Raw genomic sequence first — 11,894 nt, 5'->3', positions numbered from 1 at the left:
GTTGAGGGATATACATTGCAGCTATAAATCTGAGAAATTTTATTTTCTTATTTTGATGTAGATATTTATTAATTTAGCTGTTTTTTGTTTTTTTTTTACAGCAGAAAAAAAAACATCATTTGCCTTAAAAAGTTCCAGAAATTGTATTTATTAATGGGTTCAGTTGCTGGATGCACATGAGATGTTTTTGTTTAAAATTTTCAGAATGTCCTGTTTAAATCATGACATATAAAGCCAATGATGGCTCGTGTTCGGGCGATATTCTCTCTTTATGTCTAAAACAATCAGAATATATGAGGCCTTGAACTGGAGGAAGCAGTATCTAAATCCAGTATTTTCATACTTCAGTTCATCACAGTTGGCTTGTCAGGGGTGGAATATAGTAGCCAAAGGAGCAAGGTTTTAATTAAACATAAATAATCTTATTTCATAAAATGTTAACTATGAAAGTAGCTGCCATTTTGATATAGCATTGTACAGAAACACCGGCTGCATTAGGCTGTATTCAGGCTTTCCAGCACATTTGGACAAAAGAAGGCTTCCTGCATTAGACTGTGCACACAGCCTTTCCAACTTATAACAGATGATTTTGCAGCATTTCAGTAGCATGGAAGGGTGTTGCAACTGGATCTCATTGAAAAATAAGCCACAAGACAATCTCAACAAATGCAGTTTCTGAGCTGTACACAATCAGAACATTATCTCAACAATGTACAGTACATATAATCAGACATTTTAAACACTAGGTTTCCAAACCCAACCTTTCTAGTTACAAATTTTAAGCAAACGTATAAAAATGAGGGAGGGCTTTCTGATTAGTAGCAAAACTCCCTTGAAACTTAACGGCTAAAACAGTGGTATTGTCTAAAAGGCCAAATAGGTTTGCTACTTAAATATGGTGCAGTTTTCTTAGCTTTGTATTAACATACCAGACAGACGTTTGGACACACTTTCTCATTAAATGTAACGGGAAAGTGTGTTCAAAATTTTGACTGGTAGTCAACATGTGCTCTCTAAAGTGAAGCAGATCATTCATAATAATATGAAATTAAGTATAAATATATGAGAGCTCACAAAATGTGCTTTTTAACAAAGAAAACAGATCTAATGGCCACACTCGCCTGGATTCAAATAAATAAATAAATTACTTAAAAACCAACTGAAGACAAGTTAGTTGGTGTAACAAAATGTTCAAAAACTCAAATTAATTCTATCACATTCCTGCCCATTAAAGCATTTTATTTATTTATTTATTTTTTGCGTGTGTGTGTGTGCTATGAATGAGGGGTTTATAATTCTGGTCAAGCATTCATTTAATGCTATGCCGCCTCCAGTCTCTAAAAGGTTTCCTCAGCTTGACTGACCAAATGGAAAAATAGCCCCTCCTCCTGTGAATCTTTCCACTCTGTTGCTAAGGCAGCTGGATCAATGCCATGGCAACCTGGATGTTGTTAGATGTTGGGAGATGATGAGTGTGTGGTCGCCAGCCTGAGCACCTTGCTTTGTCAAGGACCAGATGTTTTGGGCAGGTCCTGGTTCTCAGCCAAGTGGAGTTTTTGTCTGAACGCAGACATGTTAAGGATTAACAGAGACAGAGTTTGAAGTAAAAGGGATCATTGAAAGCTAGCATCTACTTCTGAGATGCCGGGTGGTTCTCCTAAGCATAGTATTATTCTGTTAGGAAAGGATACATCGACGTGCTGAGCTCCTCCAGCTGTGAAAACAAGTAAATGGATGAGAAGTGCAATGAAAATAAGCAGCCAAAAATAGAACGTGTTGCGGTTGTTACAGGACTTTAATCTCTGAATTCTACATTACGTAACAGCTTTTGTGTGTTAACTCAATATTTCAATCAAACTGTCATCAACAATGTTTCCAGAATCAAATGATCAACTTCCTCTCCTGTCTATATAAAGGGAAAGTCACTTCACAGCCCATCTGCTTTGAGATGCAATTATCCACCCATGGCACAGGAAAGTATTCCAGGCAGCAGAATCTGTAATGAGCAGAAAGCTTGTTCTCACCTCCCTCACACACAGCGCTGCAGCTTCCCTGCAGTGAACATACCAACCAAAGGCGTGGGTTACTAAGAGCCTAACAATAGAAACTCAGTCAAAATCAGCACATCACTGTTTGTGCAAGATTTGGAGACTTTTAAAGATGCTACTTCAATACTAAAATTTCATTTAGCCCATATTACATTCATACTATGATGAATAAAGGTTGTGTTAATCCATGTTCACTGGTTTGTCCACCTTGGCAAGATGACTGTACTGTGGACAACTTATTACAAGTTATATGAAAAAAAAAAAAAAACACCTACAGATTAATGATCAGTTATAAAATCAGGTTTAGCAAACACTTTGACTTTCTGTTATAGAAAGAGGTACCCTGACTCATGAGTTTCTATGGTAACTGTGAGCCTGACCTGCTCGCAGACTGATTTTTAACTAAATTTGAATATTAAAGAATCTGATAAGAATCCTGGTTTAATGAACACGGGGAGACACGGCTTTAACTGCCAGGTCAATGTTTATCCATGCAATATGTGTACCAAGATCTAAACATAATTCCTTGCTCATGGTGTCAGACAGCCATGTTCCCTCTTTCTGCAGACTGAAGTTTATGTTTCCAAACAAGAATAGTTGCCGCTTCTACTGCTTATGCATCACAAAGCCTTTCGCTGACAGAATAACAGCTGTTTCCGAGCTTTGAATGCCCTACTTCCAGTCAGACCTCTTCATGACCCCTATTACAAGATGAAAATTACATCTCTATTTGTGTTGAGCCTGAAGCAGCTGTTTAATGCACCATTTAATTTACTCATTTGTATTTTCACACATATTAGAAAGCATTAATTTGCAATAGTTTTAATGGTTTTAACATTACTGTTTTATGATCCATCATCAGATCAGTGTCCTGTATAACAATGACTGGTGGGCAATGAGTCATTTCCGATCAATTCCCCTGCACTGAAATACATAAAATACTTAATGATAAACATTCAGTCTTTTGTAATTGGTAGCACTGTTTGGACTTCCTTATCAAAATTAGAATATGCTGGATATTATGTGAATATTTCTAGGGGGGGGGGGGGCTGTGGTGAAGCAGAAATAATTTGGGTTATGCTGAAATATTTAGACATAGCTAAATCAAGTCATTAAATGCAAATGAGCAAGAGTTTTCCACTTTATTCTGGTATCAGTTTAAACAAAGAAGCCTTACCTGCTAATTCTTATTGGGTTAGAGTATAAAAGTCAGATGTTTGAGCACCTCTCATCAGGTTACAGCTGATTAAGTGCATTTAAATTTAATATAAAGCAGGATTTAGCTTAAGTCGTCAATCTAAGTTGGGTAAAAGCGTTAAGTGTAAATATGCTGATTGAAATGCAAAACCAGGTTTGTTACTTTCTCAGCTCCTACTCTTTACTTACATGTTGCTTTAGAGTATTAGTCTGAACTCTTGATAATAATCACATGGTCATGTGTCTGACAATACTCTACATTAACTTTAAAAGGCTCTTCTTGAACTGAAAACTGAGTTTTCCTCTCAGAGATCAGGGTCAAACTGTTATGTAAAATCTGCTTTCTGGTGAAAACAGATGTGCATCACCTCCTCATCCAACAGCAGCTGTGACTCATGCTTACATTGCAGAGCAGGTGTTCCAGGTTGTGGTCAGAAGCGCATTTCCTCTGGTCCTCAGAAAGCTCCTCCACATGGCTGTCAAGGCTGAAGTGCAGTCGCGCCAGCTTCTCCTGCATCTCACGTACATGTTCCAGCTGCTCAAAGGAACAGACCTTACCTGGAAATGAGACACACAATGATGCAACTTTGCCCCCCTACTGACTGATTTCTTTTCTTTGCAGCAAAGTCAGAAGTATTTCCATTACAGCAGATTTTTAAAAATAGCTCCATAGCTACTTGATTTCAGTCTCATTCGGGTAATGAAGCCATTTGTCTTCTATTTTCATCCTGTAACAGAATATTCACTTGGAGGCCTCTTGCAACAAGGTTATCTTACCAAAAGCTTGTAATTTCCCTGAGTGGAAGTCATTGAGGAGGTTGAGGAGGCCTCCTTCCATCTCTCTCACGTCTGAAACGTCTGTGAGGAAGGAGTGCTGCAGGGGGGAAGACTGGACTACTTTACTTGGCCCTGCTGGCTGTGGGGCTCTAGGCTTCTCCCTGTGGGCTCTGACAGACAGGAAACATGACAAGTGTTTGGTTTGTTTGTTTGTTTTTTGCATGTTACCCTGCTTGTTTGGTTGTTTCGCTCATTGTTTTTTAATGTTGCAATTTTCTGGAGGGTTTTCAGGTTACATTAAGATACAGACCTGGTGATCTTTGGTGGAGCTACTACAGCCGTAAACACCTCCTTAGGCTGTCCTGGAGCTCCTATGGATCTTTTGTACTTGTTTCTGTTCTTAGGGGAGGGAGGCTGCGGCAGGCCAAGAGAGAAGGTAGCACTTTTGCTGGCAGGCAGGACGGAAAGCTTGCGGGGGTTGATAGGTGGAGGAGGGGGCTGAGGGAGAGACACCTTAGGGCTGCGTTTCTTGCGCTTGTCTTCCATGATTGATTTGTTTTTTTCCTCCACCTCTTTCTTGTTGTTAGTGAAGCTCCCCTAGCGACCTGTCAAGAGAAGGTTGCACAGCCAGACTGGTGTGCAGGACATCCTGAAACAACAAAGGTAGGAAGCTGAAAACCAGCAGCCATCCTCACAGTCTCAGACCTTGTGCCAGTATTAGTACTGCACTCCAGGGTTCTGCACTCGGCACATTTTGGGTTGCTTTAGTCCTTCTAAAAGCATCACCAAATAATCAATACAGTATGTGTGTCAGATGAAAAATCTCAACATCCCCAGAAAAAAGTCAACGAGGAAGAGCTTTAATCTACTTACATTTATGTGTTTACACCAAAGTGAACTAATGTAGTTCATATAATTTTGTTGTTTTGTTTCCAAAGTGCAAAAAGTGTAAAAGCTGCCTACAGATATTTTAGTCCAATCTCACAATGCAAGAGAATGTGCTTGCAAGACAGTAAATAACTTTTTAGATGAAAAATAAAACAAACGCATCAAAGCTCAACTGCAATTTAGTCTGAGTGGTACATATAGTCAGCTGATTGCTACAATAACATGTACTTCTGGACTCCTTAGAGCCTGTAATATGATACAAAGCAGCTTTTAAATGCCTGGATGATGCATCATTGCACTGCACTTTAATTTGGTGTTATGCATATAAGGATCAGAGACTTAAAATATGTCAAATTGCACATAACGTCATCAATAAATGTAATGGTTTATTAATAATTTCACATAGTACAGCTGTATTTAAAATATGTGCGGTATTGCACTTAACTCTGAGCTGTCTTGCGGTGCTTTTAGTGCCATAAATTTAGACTATTAAAGCAGAACAGTGCTTGTTTTTATGGTGTGCTATTGCCGCATAATGTTACTACACTATTATTATGATCTCAGCAAGAGGTCTTGATCTCAATCACAATGAATGAAGGGGGGCAAAAAACGTTTTTGTGATCTAGTTTATCTCAATACTGCGCCAGTGTCTTCTCAAAGTACAATCCAAAGATGGCCACTACAGTCATACACAATGACAACTTTGTACGCTCAAATTCTCTTTGCAGAGTCTATTTCCCCTAAAGAAATTATAAAGAACAATAAGTAGATAGATGTTTATTGTATTATAAAGTAAAACCCAGTGTGGCAGGTGCAAACAGATTTATCGTCTCCGGATAACACAAATGAGACTTACCGAATCAATCACGCACCACAGAGCCAACCGGCTCGGCACAGCGTCGCATTTCTCCTCCTGTCTTTTAAAACATTTAAGTACACTTTAAATAAACCTATATAAATCACGATAGAGTCTAACGATCCCTGCGGTAGCTGCTGTAAAAATTACTGATGAAATGTAGCGCGCGGCATCGACGCGCTCGGCTCGTGCGGAGCTGTTGTCTTTATCCCTCTTAAAGGGCCAGTCCACCCCGCCTTGTAAGAGGGTGAGAAGCCTGCCGGTCTCAGATCAGTGTGCAGGATTGCGAGTACTGCTGTAGGCATCCGTCAGATGGCTCAAAGCAAATATCCCTCAATCTAAACAGCTTCAATTATTACTCACAATTTGCCATTGCAGCTTCTCTGGACTTGAAGTTACCATAACTCTCCACTTGGTGGCACCGGGGTTCTCCGTCTTCCCTCACAATCCTTACTCCTTTTATTTACATTTTGAAATATCACATCTCTGCCACTATTCGGGTGGCAAACAGGGAACTCCTCCACTTCATCATATGACATAGATACCTGTACTTGAATTTTTCTGTTAACATTTCCCACAATCACTTAAATGATATTTTCTGTTATTTATAATGACAAGCCCAAAATAAGAGGAAACACCCCTGATGATGTAACAAGGGTTCTCTCCAATGAAATTATGCTAGACTCACACTGCAAAAGGAAAACAAGATTAGGTTTCCATTGTTAATAATTAATGTGCAGCCTGTGATGGTGATGCTGCATGTGTTGGAATGATTGCTTCTGTGGTTCCGATATTAATGCATCAGTGTTTCCATTGATTTTTGCTGGGAGATTGTGAGATGCCACCAGTACAGGGGACCCCCCCCCCCCCATACATACATATTAATTAAAACTGCTGTATGTTTACAATCTGACATCATTTGGTACATTAATCTGGTCAAATTGCACAAATTATGATACAATAAAACAAAACAACTTGGTAAAGTAATACAAAAATATTTCTTTTTTTATTATGACAGTTCAGAACAAAAAAATGTGACAAAATGCATTTTGTAAAAAAAAAAAATTACAGACCTCCTCGGCATGTTTTTTACTCCAAAATAAGTATGACCAACTTTAACTTGAGACTTAACTGACTTTTTGGTCTGATGAGCTGTTGGAGTAAGAGTATGCCTTTCCTAGGACTATTCTGTCTCTGAGGAGCTTGAAGAAGGCATAGTAGTTGCTGAAGAGAATCAAGGCCAGCGATATCGTCTGATGCCACTTTTCTGAGCATATCAATGAATAGAGCTGGTAGAATATCATGGCACCTTCAAGAATGATGAGTATGTTCAATATTCGTAAAGGCTTGTTGAAGAAGAACTAGAGAAAAGAATGCGACAGGATGTGGTCAACAATGAGATCTGGTCTGTATAAGCAGCTGTCTTTAAAAAAAATATGATAAATGTATAACAAAAAAGGATCCGTTCATGTTTGGATACTTACATGGAAGCGATAATGGGACACATCAGATGGGACTGCAACATTATAGTGGCCCATGGCTTTATAAACATTCTTATTATGTTTTACCAGGACTCCCTGTGGCCACATGTACTCTTCAGTCCATCTGTGCAAAAAGAGGAAGAAGAGTGAGCTCTGAATTAGACTAAAATTAGTCTGAACTGACCTAAAACTCTGTGATAAACAAAGAGAGGTACATACATGTGCTGAAGGACATTGGAGCAGAGTGCGGGGTCTACTTTCTGCCAGCAGCCAAGGTGAGCTGCAGCTTTGTGAAGCAGGTCACAGTATCGTGGAGGCAACAAGTGTCTCATGAGAATGACGGACGTACTGACTGACACCAGTATAAAAAGCTCACAAGACCACCGCTTATCTACATACTGGGTGCTCTAAAGGAGAATTAGGAGGCAGAAAACATGAAGGCTTTAATATCAAAGAAATCATGTTTAAAAATTATATTCAAAACTTAAGTCAGACATCTTACCTTTACAAACCATACAGGTACAAATGCCACATAGTATGCACTAAGCATTGAGTTGACCAGCACTTCTTTCATCCTCCAGTTAAAATCCATCTTCAGGTATTCCACCTCTTTGCGGATGAGGTCTGGGGAGAGGCAGCAGGCGTGAGTGGGCATGGCCTGGACACCATACAGCTGGCTGGTGTGCTGTTTCCACGTCTCCTTCAGCACAGTCAGGTAGTCTTTGCCTCGACTCACGCTGCCCACCTCCTTAGAGCCGATGCTAGTGATGGGGGCGAAAGTACCTGCTCTCCGGAAATCACAGCTAAGCCAGAAGAACGGAATATACATCCCAAATCTGAGGGAAACAACAGCGATGGTTAAATTCAATGCACCTTCCACAACCACGTAGATCATGCTACGACTGTTGGAGCAGTAAAAGCAAGCAAAATAATGGACAGAATGAGAGCATATTAGGGCCATTACATGTGATTTATTTTTACAGTAACTGAGGGATTCAAGTTGCAACTTGATGAGAAAAAAACTCCATAGTTTTCCCCCAAAAGTTAAAAATTAATAAGGAATAAAATATGGATTTTTCTGACCAAGTATCCCCGGTGTTTCTTTTTTTGTAAGGCTTCATCAACATCATTAAAACACAAACTCTATCTCACATTAACAGGAAATACAATACAGACACATCAGCAAGAATTTCCCAAAAAATTACTAAATGTAAGGAGAATTTGGCTGTCCCTCAGCTGTTAGATAAAAAATAATGTATGAATCTTTATATTTCCTGTGAACACACTTACGGGTAGCAAAGGAAGAGCAGGCTGAGAACAGAATACGTTCTGAAGAGGTAAATGAGGGATCGACACAGGCTCCAGCCCGTCAGTGTAAGCACAGCAAATCGTGCCATCACCAAAAATATTGAGTGAGGGAAGGAGAGTTTACCACTTTGTGATGCCTGAGGGGAGAGAAGAGCAAGGGAGATAAATGAGCAAAATACATAAATAATATATTAAATAAACACACCTGACACAAGCTTAACTTCTATAGATAAAAAATATGTTTTACCTCTTTTACAATTGCTCCAATTAACCTCCTTGCCAGTATGATGATCGTGAAAACCAGCATGTTATAATCAATAAGATGAAAGTTCTGTAAATAATAATGATTCAAAATTATTGTGTAGTTCAAGCAACCAGCAAGAAATTTCTCTAAATTAGTGATCCAGTTTGTCCATACATTAAATCAACAATTATACTGTAAGATACAAACACAAAATCTGTATTATAAGAGTATTTGTGGTTAAGGTGTCCTTCTTCTGTTGCCTACTATAGTGCTCATTTAGGACATTTTATTTTAGTGACTAGTGATACTGTGTTATTTGAATAAAATTATTTGAGGAAAAGTGCAGTGATCTCCAAAGCATTTGCTAAAAACATAATATATGAATAATATATAATATATAAATGGTTAACTAATGAGTACTTACCAGTGATGTGTGTGATGGAGGGTGTGATGGTGGGTACCACCACACAGTCTTGTAGATGTTGACATAGTGGACAAAGAGGGCGATGAGGTGGCAGAAGAAAAGATGGAGCTCGAACAACACGTTCTGATCCACAGACAACTCAGGGATCTTACAGTGCTTCAGAGGAACCACGGTCTGTGTGGCAAGCGGGGGACTGGACATGCATGTTCCTGAGCCATTCCTGCAGACAACACAAATGACATGGAAACTCCTGAAAATGCCCCAATGTTGTGTTTCTTTATAGTCCAATACAAGAGGCAAACATCAGGCTGTAGGGTATTTGACTCACCTTGTTCGAGATCGTACCCCTGTGACTGGAGAGCTGGTTGTGTGGTTGCCATTGCTAACGGAGCCTGGCTCACTGCTTAGGGGAGGTCTGCAGTAAGTGGTACGATTCGCCCCTCTCCTTCCACCAGCCATTGCACACACACCCACTGTACACTTCTCAAAGTTTTGTCTGACTTCTTTAGTTTTCTCCTTACTTGTACACCTGTTTACATCAAGGCATCAGATCAGACATGCTAAAAAGTATTAACATGGTTGTTGTATGTACTTAAATTATTTACATGTGTCTGTGCCAACTATATCATAATTTCCATATTGACACATGGCATAATTTAGGGCATAATTTATGGGTAAAGGATTAAGCTAGAGATTGTGCTTTTGCTCACTGGATGGATTAAACTGCTGAACATAGAGGAGAGAGGCACACAGACCAAAACAAACAACCTTTTAACCTTAAAAGTTCAGTGTAAAGATAAATGCTTTCAAGACTAACCTGGCCAAATAGCCTGCAATTGTTTACTTATGAATATGCAAGAAACCACAAGTAGTCAAGTGTAAAAGAAGAAAAAAAAAAAAAAAGTTTGGACAAGCTACATAACATCTCTAAATATGGTGCAGTTTTTGCGGAAGCTGTCATTAGAAGTTAGCTAAATAGCTACATTATTTGCTTCCGCTCAAAGTCTAAAACATATAAGGAATTGTATGTATTTCAGACATGAGGCACACTGGGGGACAACAACGTGGGCCAACACAATGAGGTACAGACCCCTGTCTGTCCGCCAAGACCATGCTTGAATAAATATCAAGATAGGGGCCTAAGCTAACAGCTAGCTCGCTAGCTCACTACCACCCAAGACAACAGGCTACACAAAAAATGTTCGCTTACCAGTGCGTGTTGTCAGTTAGATGCAGTTCTGTTGGACAGATAATAAGCTAAACGCAATAGATTTTCAGCAGGTTTATTGAAATACGGGCGTGTTTTTCACTGAACTCAGCGAAGACACTCATTGTTGATGTGAAACCAGTCGCTATTAGGTGGGGGAGCGTATGTTAGCGCGAGCTGTGGGAGGAGAATCATTTAAAGGAGCATTCCGCCAACATGCAGCTCCAGCTATCTCATGTCAAAATCGCAAAGTGGGCACCAGAAATTAAAAAGAAAAAAAGTAAGAATAGAATGACACTCCACCTTTGCACTGATTTGACAAATCTGTAGAAATCTATTGGTATGATGGAAAGTACTTGTATCTGGTCGTTGTGTCTCTTTTAGAGTGTTTTTATTTCAATGTACACTTCAATGCGTGTCTACTTTAATTTCTTTTGCGTTTGCAGAACAGGGAAATGACCAATACAGTCAATCTGAACCTGAAATGTCCTCAACTAGATTATTTAGGCCTGTTAAAATATAAGTGTCAAAAAATTAAACCTGTGTTTTCCAGTATTTTTCAGACCATGGTTTTGTCCCAGTCAAGTTCGTTCCTATATCAAAACAGAACAAAACTAAACTTCAAACCCGGTTTTAATCCATTTTTTAAAATTAATTTTCATGTTACAGCATTGCTTTGTCCACAACCAGCCAATGATACTCAAACATTATCTTGGGGCAATCATAATTTCTCCATAGGTCAGCACGTTTTTCCTAAAACATTGAGGCATTGGCCTTTCCATTCTATATCCCTAAAAAAAAAAACACTGTATAGGTATGTAAAAAAAAATGGTTAAGTCATCAGAGCATTTAATCCTAATTGTAATAATATTGGGTTTAGGTTTATCACAACTTGCAGAAATTTCTGGTTTAAGTGTATGTAATGCAGTTTTAGAATAATAAATATTTTTTTTATTAAAGTAAGTTTATAGTTTACTAAACAGAAACCAAATTAAAGACAACATACTGTGTACTGGAAAGAGGGTGATGCTTTATGCAACACAAAAACTATATTCCACTTTTGTGACAAGTTTCTTCCTATGTGGGAAGTGCAATAATCCCAAAAATACTATTACTGCTGCAGAAAAACTTTTATTTGAAATGCACCTAGAAGAACTGTATAGGGCTAAAGATGGATGTAGCTTAAGCATGCAGGACAGAAAGCAATAAATCAGATGGCATGCCCTATGCCCCTGGACAACTGTGTACCTCATTTCATTAATATAGACAGATAGATGCGACATTGTAGGTGTAGATTAGGCAACACAATTAACACTTGTGGTAATTTATTTGCTAAATGTCAAACAGAAAAAGTAGCCATTTGTCTTGTAATGTCACCAAGCAGTCTTATTCACACTTTGTCTCTTTTCATTGCCTAGGAAGTAAAAATTAAGAGAAAAAAAAAAGGAAACTAACACAGGCAAG

The 11,894-nt window shown here is 38.8% G+C and overlaps 2 protein-coding genes across 2 annotated transcripts; both read right to left on the bottom strand.

Moving 5' to 3' along the window:
* Positions 1 to 132: 132 nt before the first annotated feature.
* On the bottom strand, positions 133 to 6,012 carry ccdc28b (coiled-coil domain containing 28B). Its single transcript, XM_041972079.1, has 6 exons — positions 5,767 to 6,012; positions 4,333 to 4,671; positions 4,023 to 4,192; positions 3,649 to 3,803; positions 1,692 to 1,714; positions 133 to 1,560 (listed from the first exon to the last, which is right to left on the bottom strand). Exons 2-6 carry the CDS (start codon positions 4,566 to 4,568, stop codon positions 1,506 to 1,508), a joined length of 639 nt encoding a protein of 212 aa, XP_041828013.1. The 5' UTR covers positions 4,569 to 4,671; positions 5,767 to 6,012; the 3' UTR covers positions 133 to 1,505.
* Positions 6,013 to 6,757: 745 nt separating this feature from the next.
* tmem39b (transmembrane protein 39B) lies at positions 6,758 to 10,627 on the bottom strand. The gene is made up of 9 exons (XM_041972866.1): positions 10,434 to 10,627; positions 9,552 to 9,752; positions 9,224 to 9,443; positions 8,803 to 8,886; positions 8,538 to 8,692; positions 7,750 to 8,083; positions 7,467 to 7,654; positions 7,251 to 7,371; positions 6,758 to 7,127 (listed from the first exon to the last, which is right to left on the bottom strand). Exons 2-9 carry the CDS (start codon positions 9,680 to 9,682, stop codon positions 6,894 to 6,896), a joined length of 1,467 nt encoding a protein of 488 aa, XP_041828800.1. The 5' UTR covers positions 9,683 to 9,752; positions 10,434 to 10,627; the 3' UTR covers positions 6,758 to 6,893.
* Positions 10,628 to 11,894: the final 1,267 nt, after the last annotated feature.

Source organism: Melanotaenia boesemani, chromosome 20 (genome assembly GCF_017639745.1).
Source record: "Melanotaenia boesemani isolate fMelBoe1 chromosome 20, fMelBoe1.pri, whole genome shotgun sequence".
Classification (NCBI taxonomy): Eukaryota; Metazoa; Chordata; class Actinopteri; order Atheriniformes; family Melanotaeniidae; genus Melanotaenia; species Melanotaenia boesemani.
The sequence above is the reverse complement of the archived record's forward strand: the minus strand, read 5'-3'. Positions and strand labels throughout refer to the sequence as shown.

Excerpts from the sequence above, each read along its gene's own strand:
- ccdc28b (XM_041972079.1), bottom strand. The coding sequence starts at position 4,568 with ATGGAAGACAAGCGCAAGAAACGCAGCCCTAAGGTGTCTCTCCCTCAG. Across the intron at positions 3,804-4,022 it reads AGGGAAATTACAAGCTTTTG|GTAAGGTCTGTTCCTTTGAG; the intron begins GTAAGATAACCT and ends TCTCATTTCCAG. Across the intron at positions 1,561-1,691 it reads GAGGAGCTCAGCACGTCGAT|ACAAAAACTCCACTTGGCTG; the intron begins GTATCCTTTCCT and ends GTCTGCGTTCAG.
- tmem39b (XM_041972866.1), bottom strand. The coding sequence starts at position 9,682 with ATGGCTGGTGGAAGGAGAGGGGCGAATCGTACCACTTACTGCAGACCT. Across the intron at positions 8,693-8,802 it reads TTGGAGCAATTGTAAAAGAG|GCATCACAAAGTGGTAAACT; the intron begins GTAAAACATATT and ends CTCTCCCCTCAG. Across the intron at positions 8,084-8,537 it reads CTGCTCTTCCTTTGCTACCC|ATTTGGGATGTATATTCCGT; the intron begins GTAAGTGTGTTC and ends TGTTTCCCTCAG.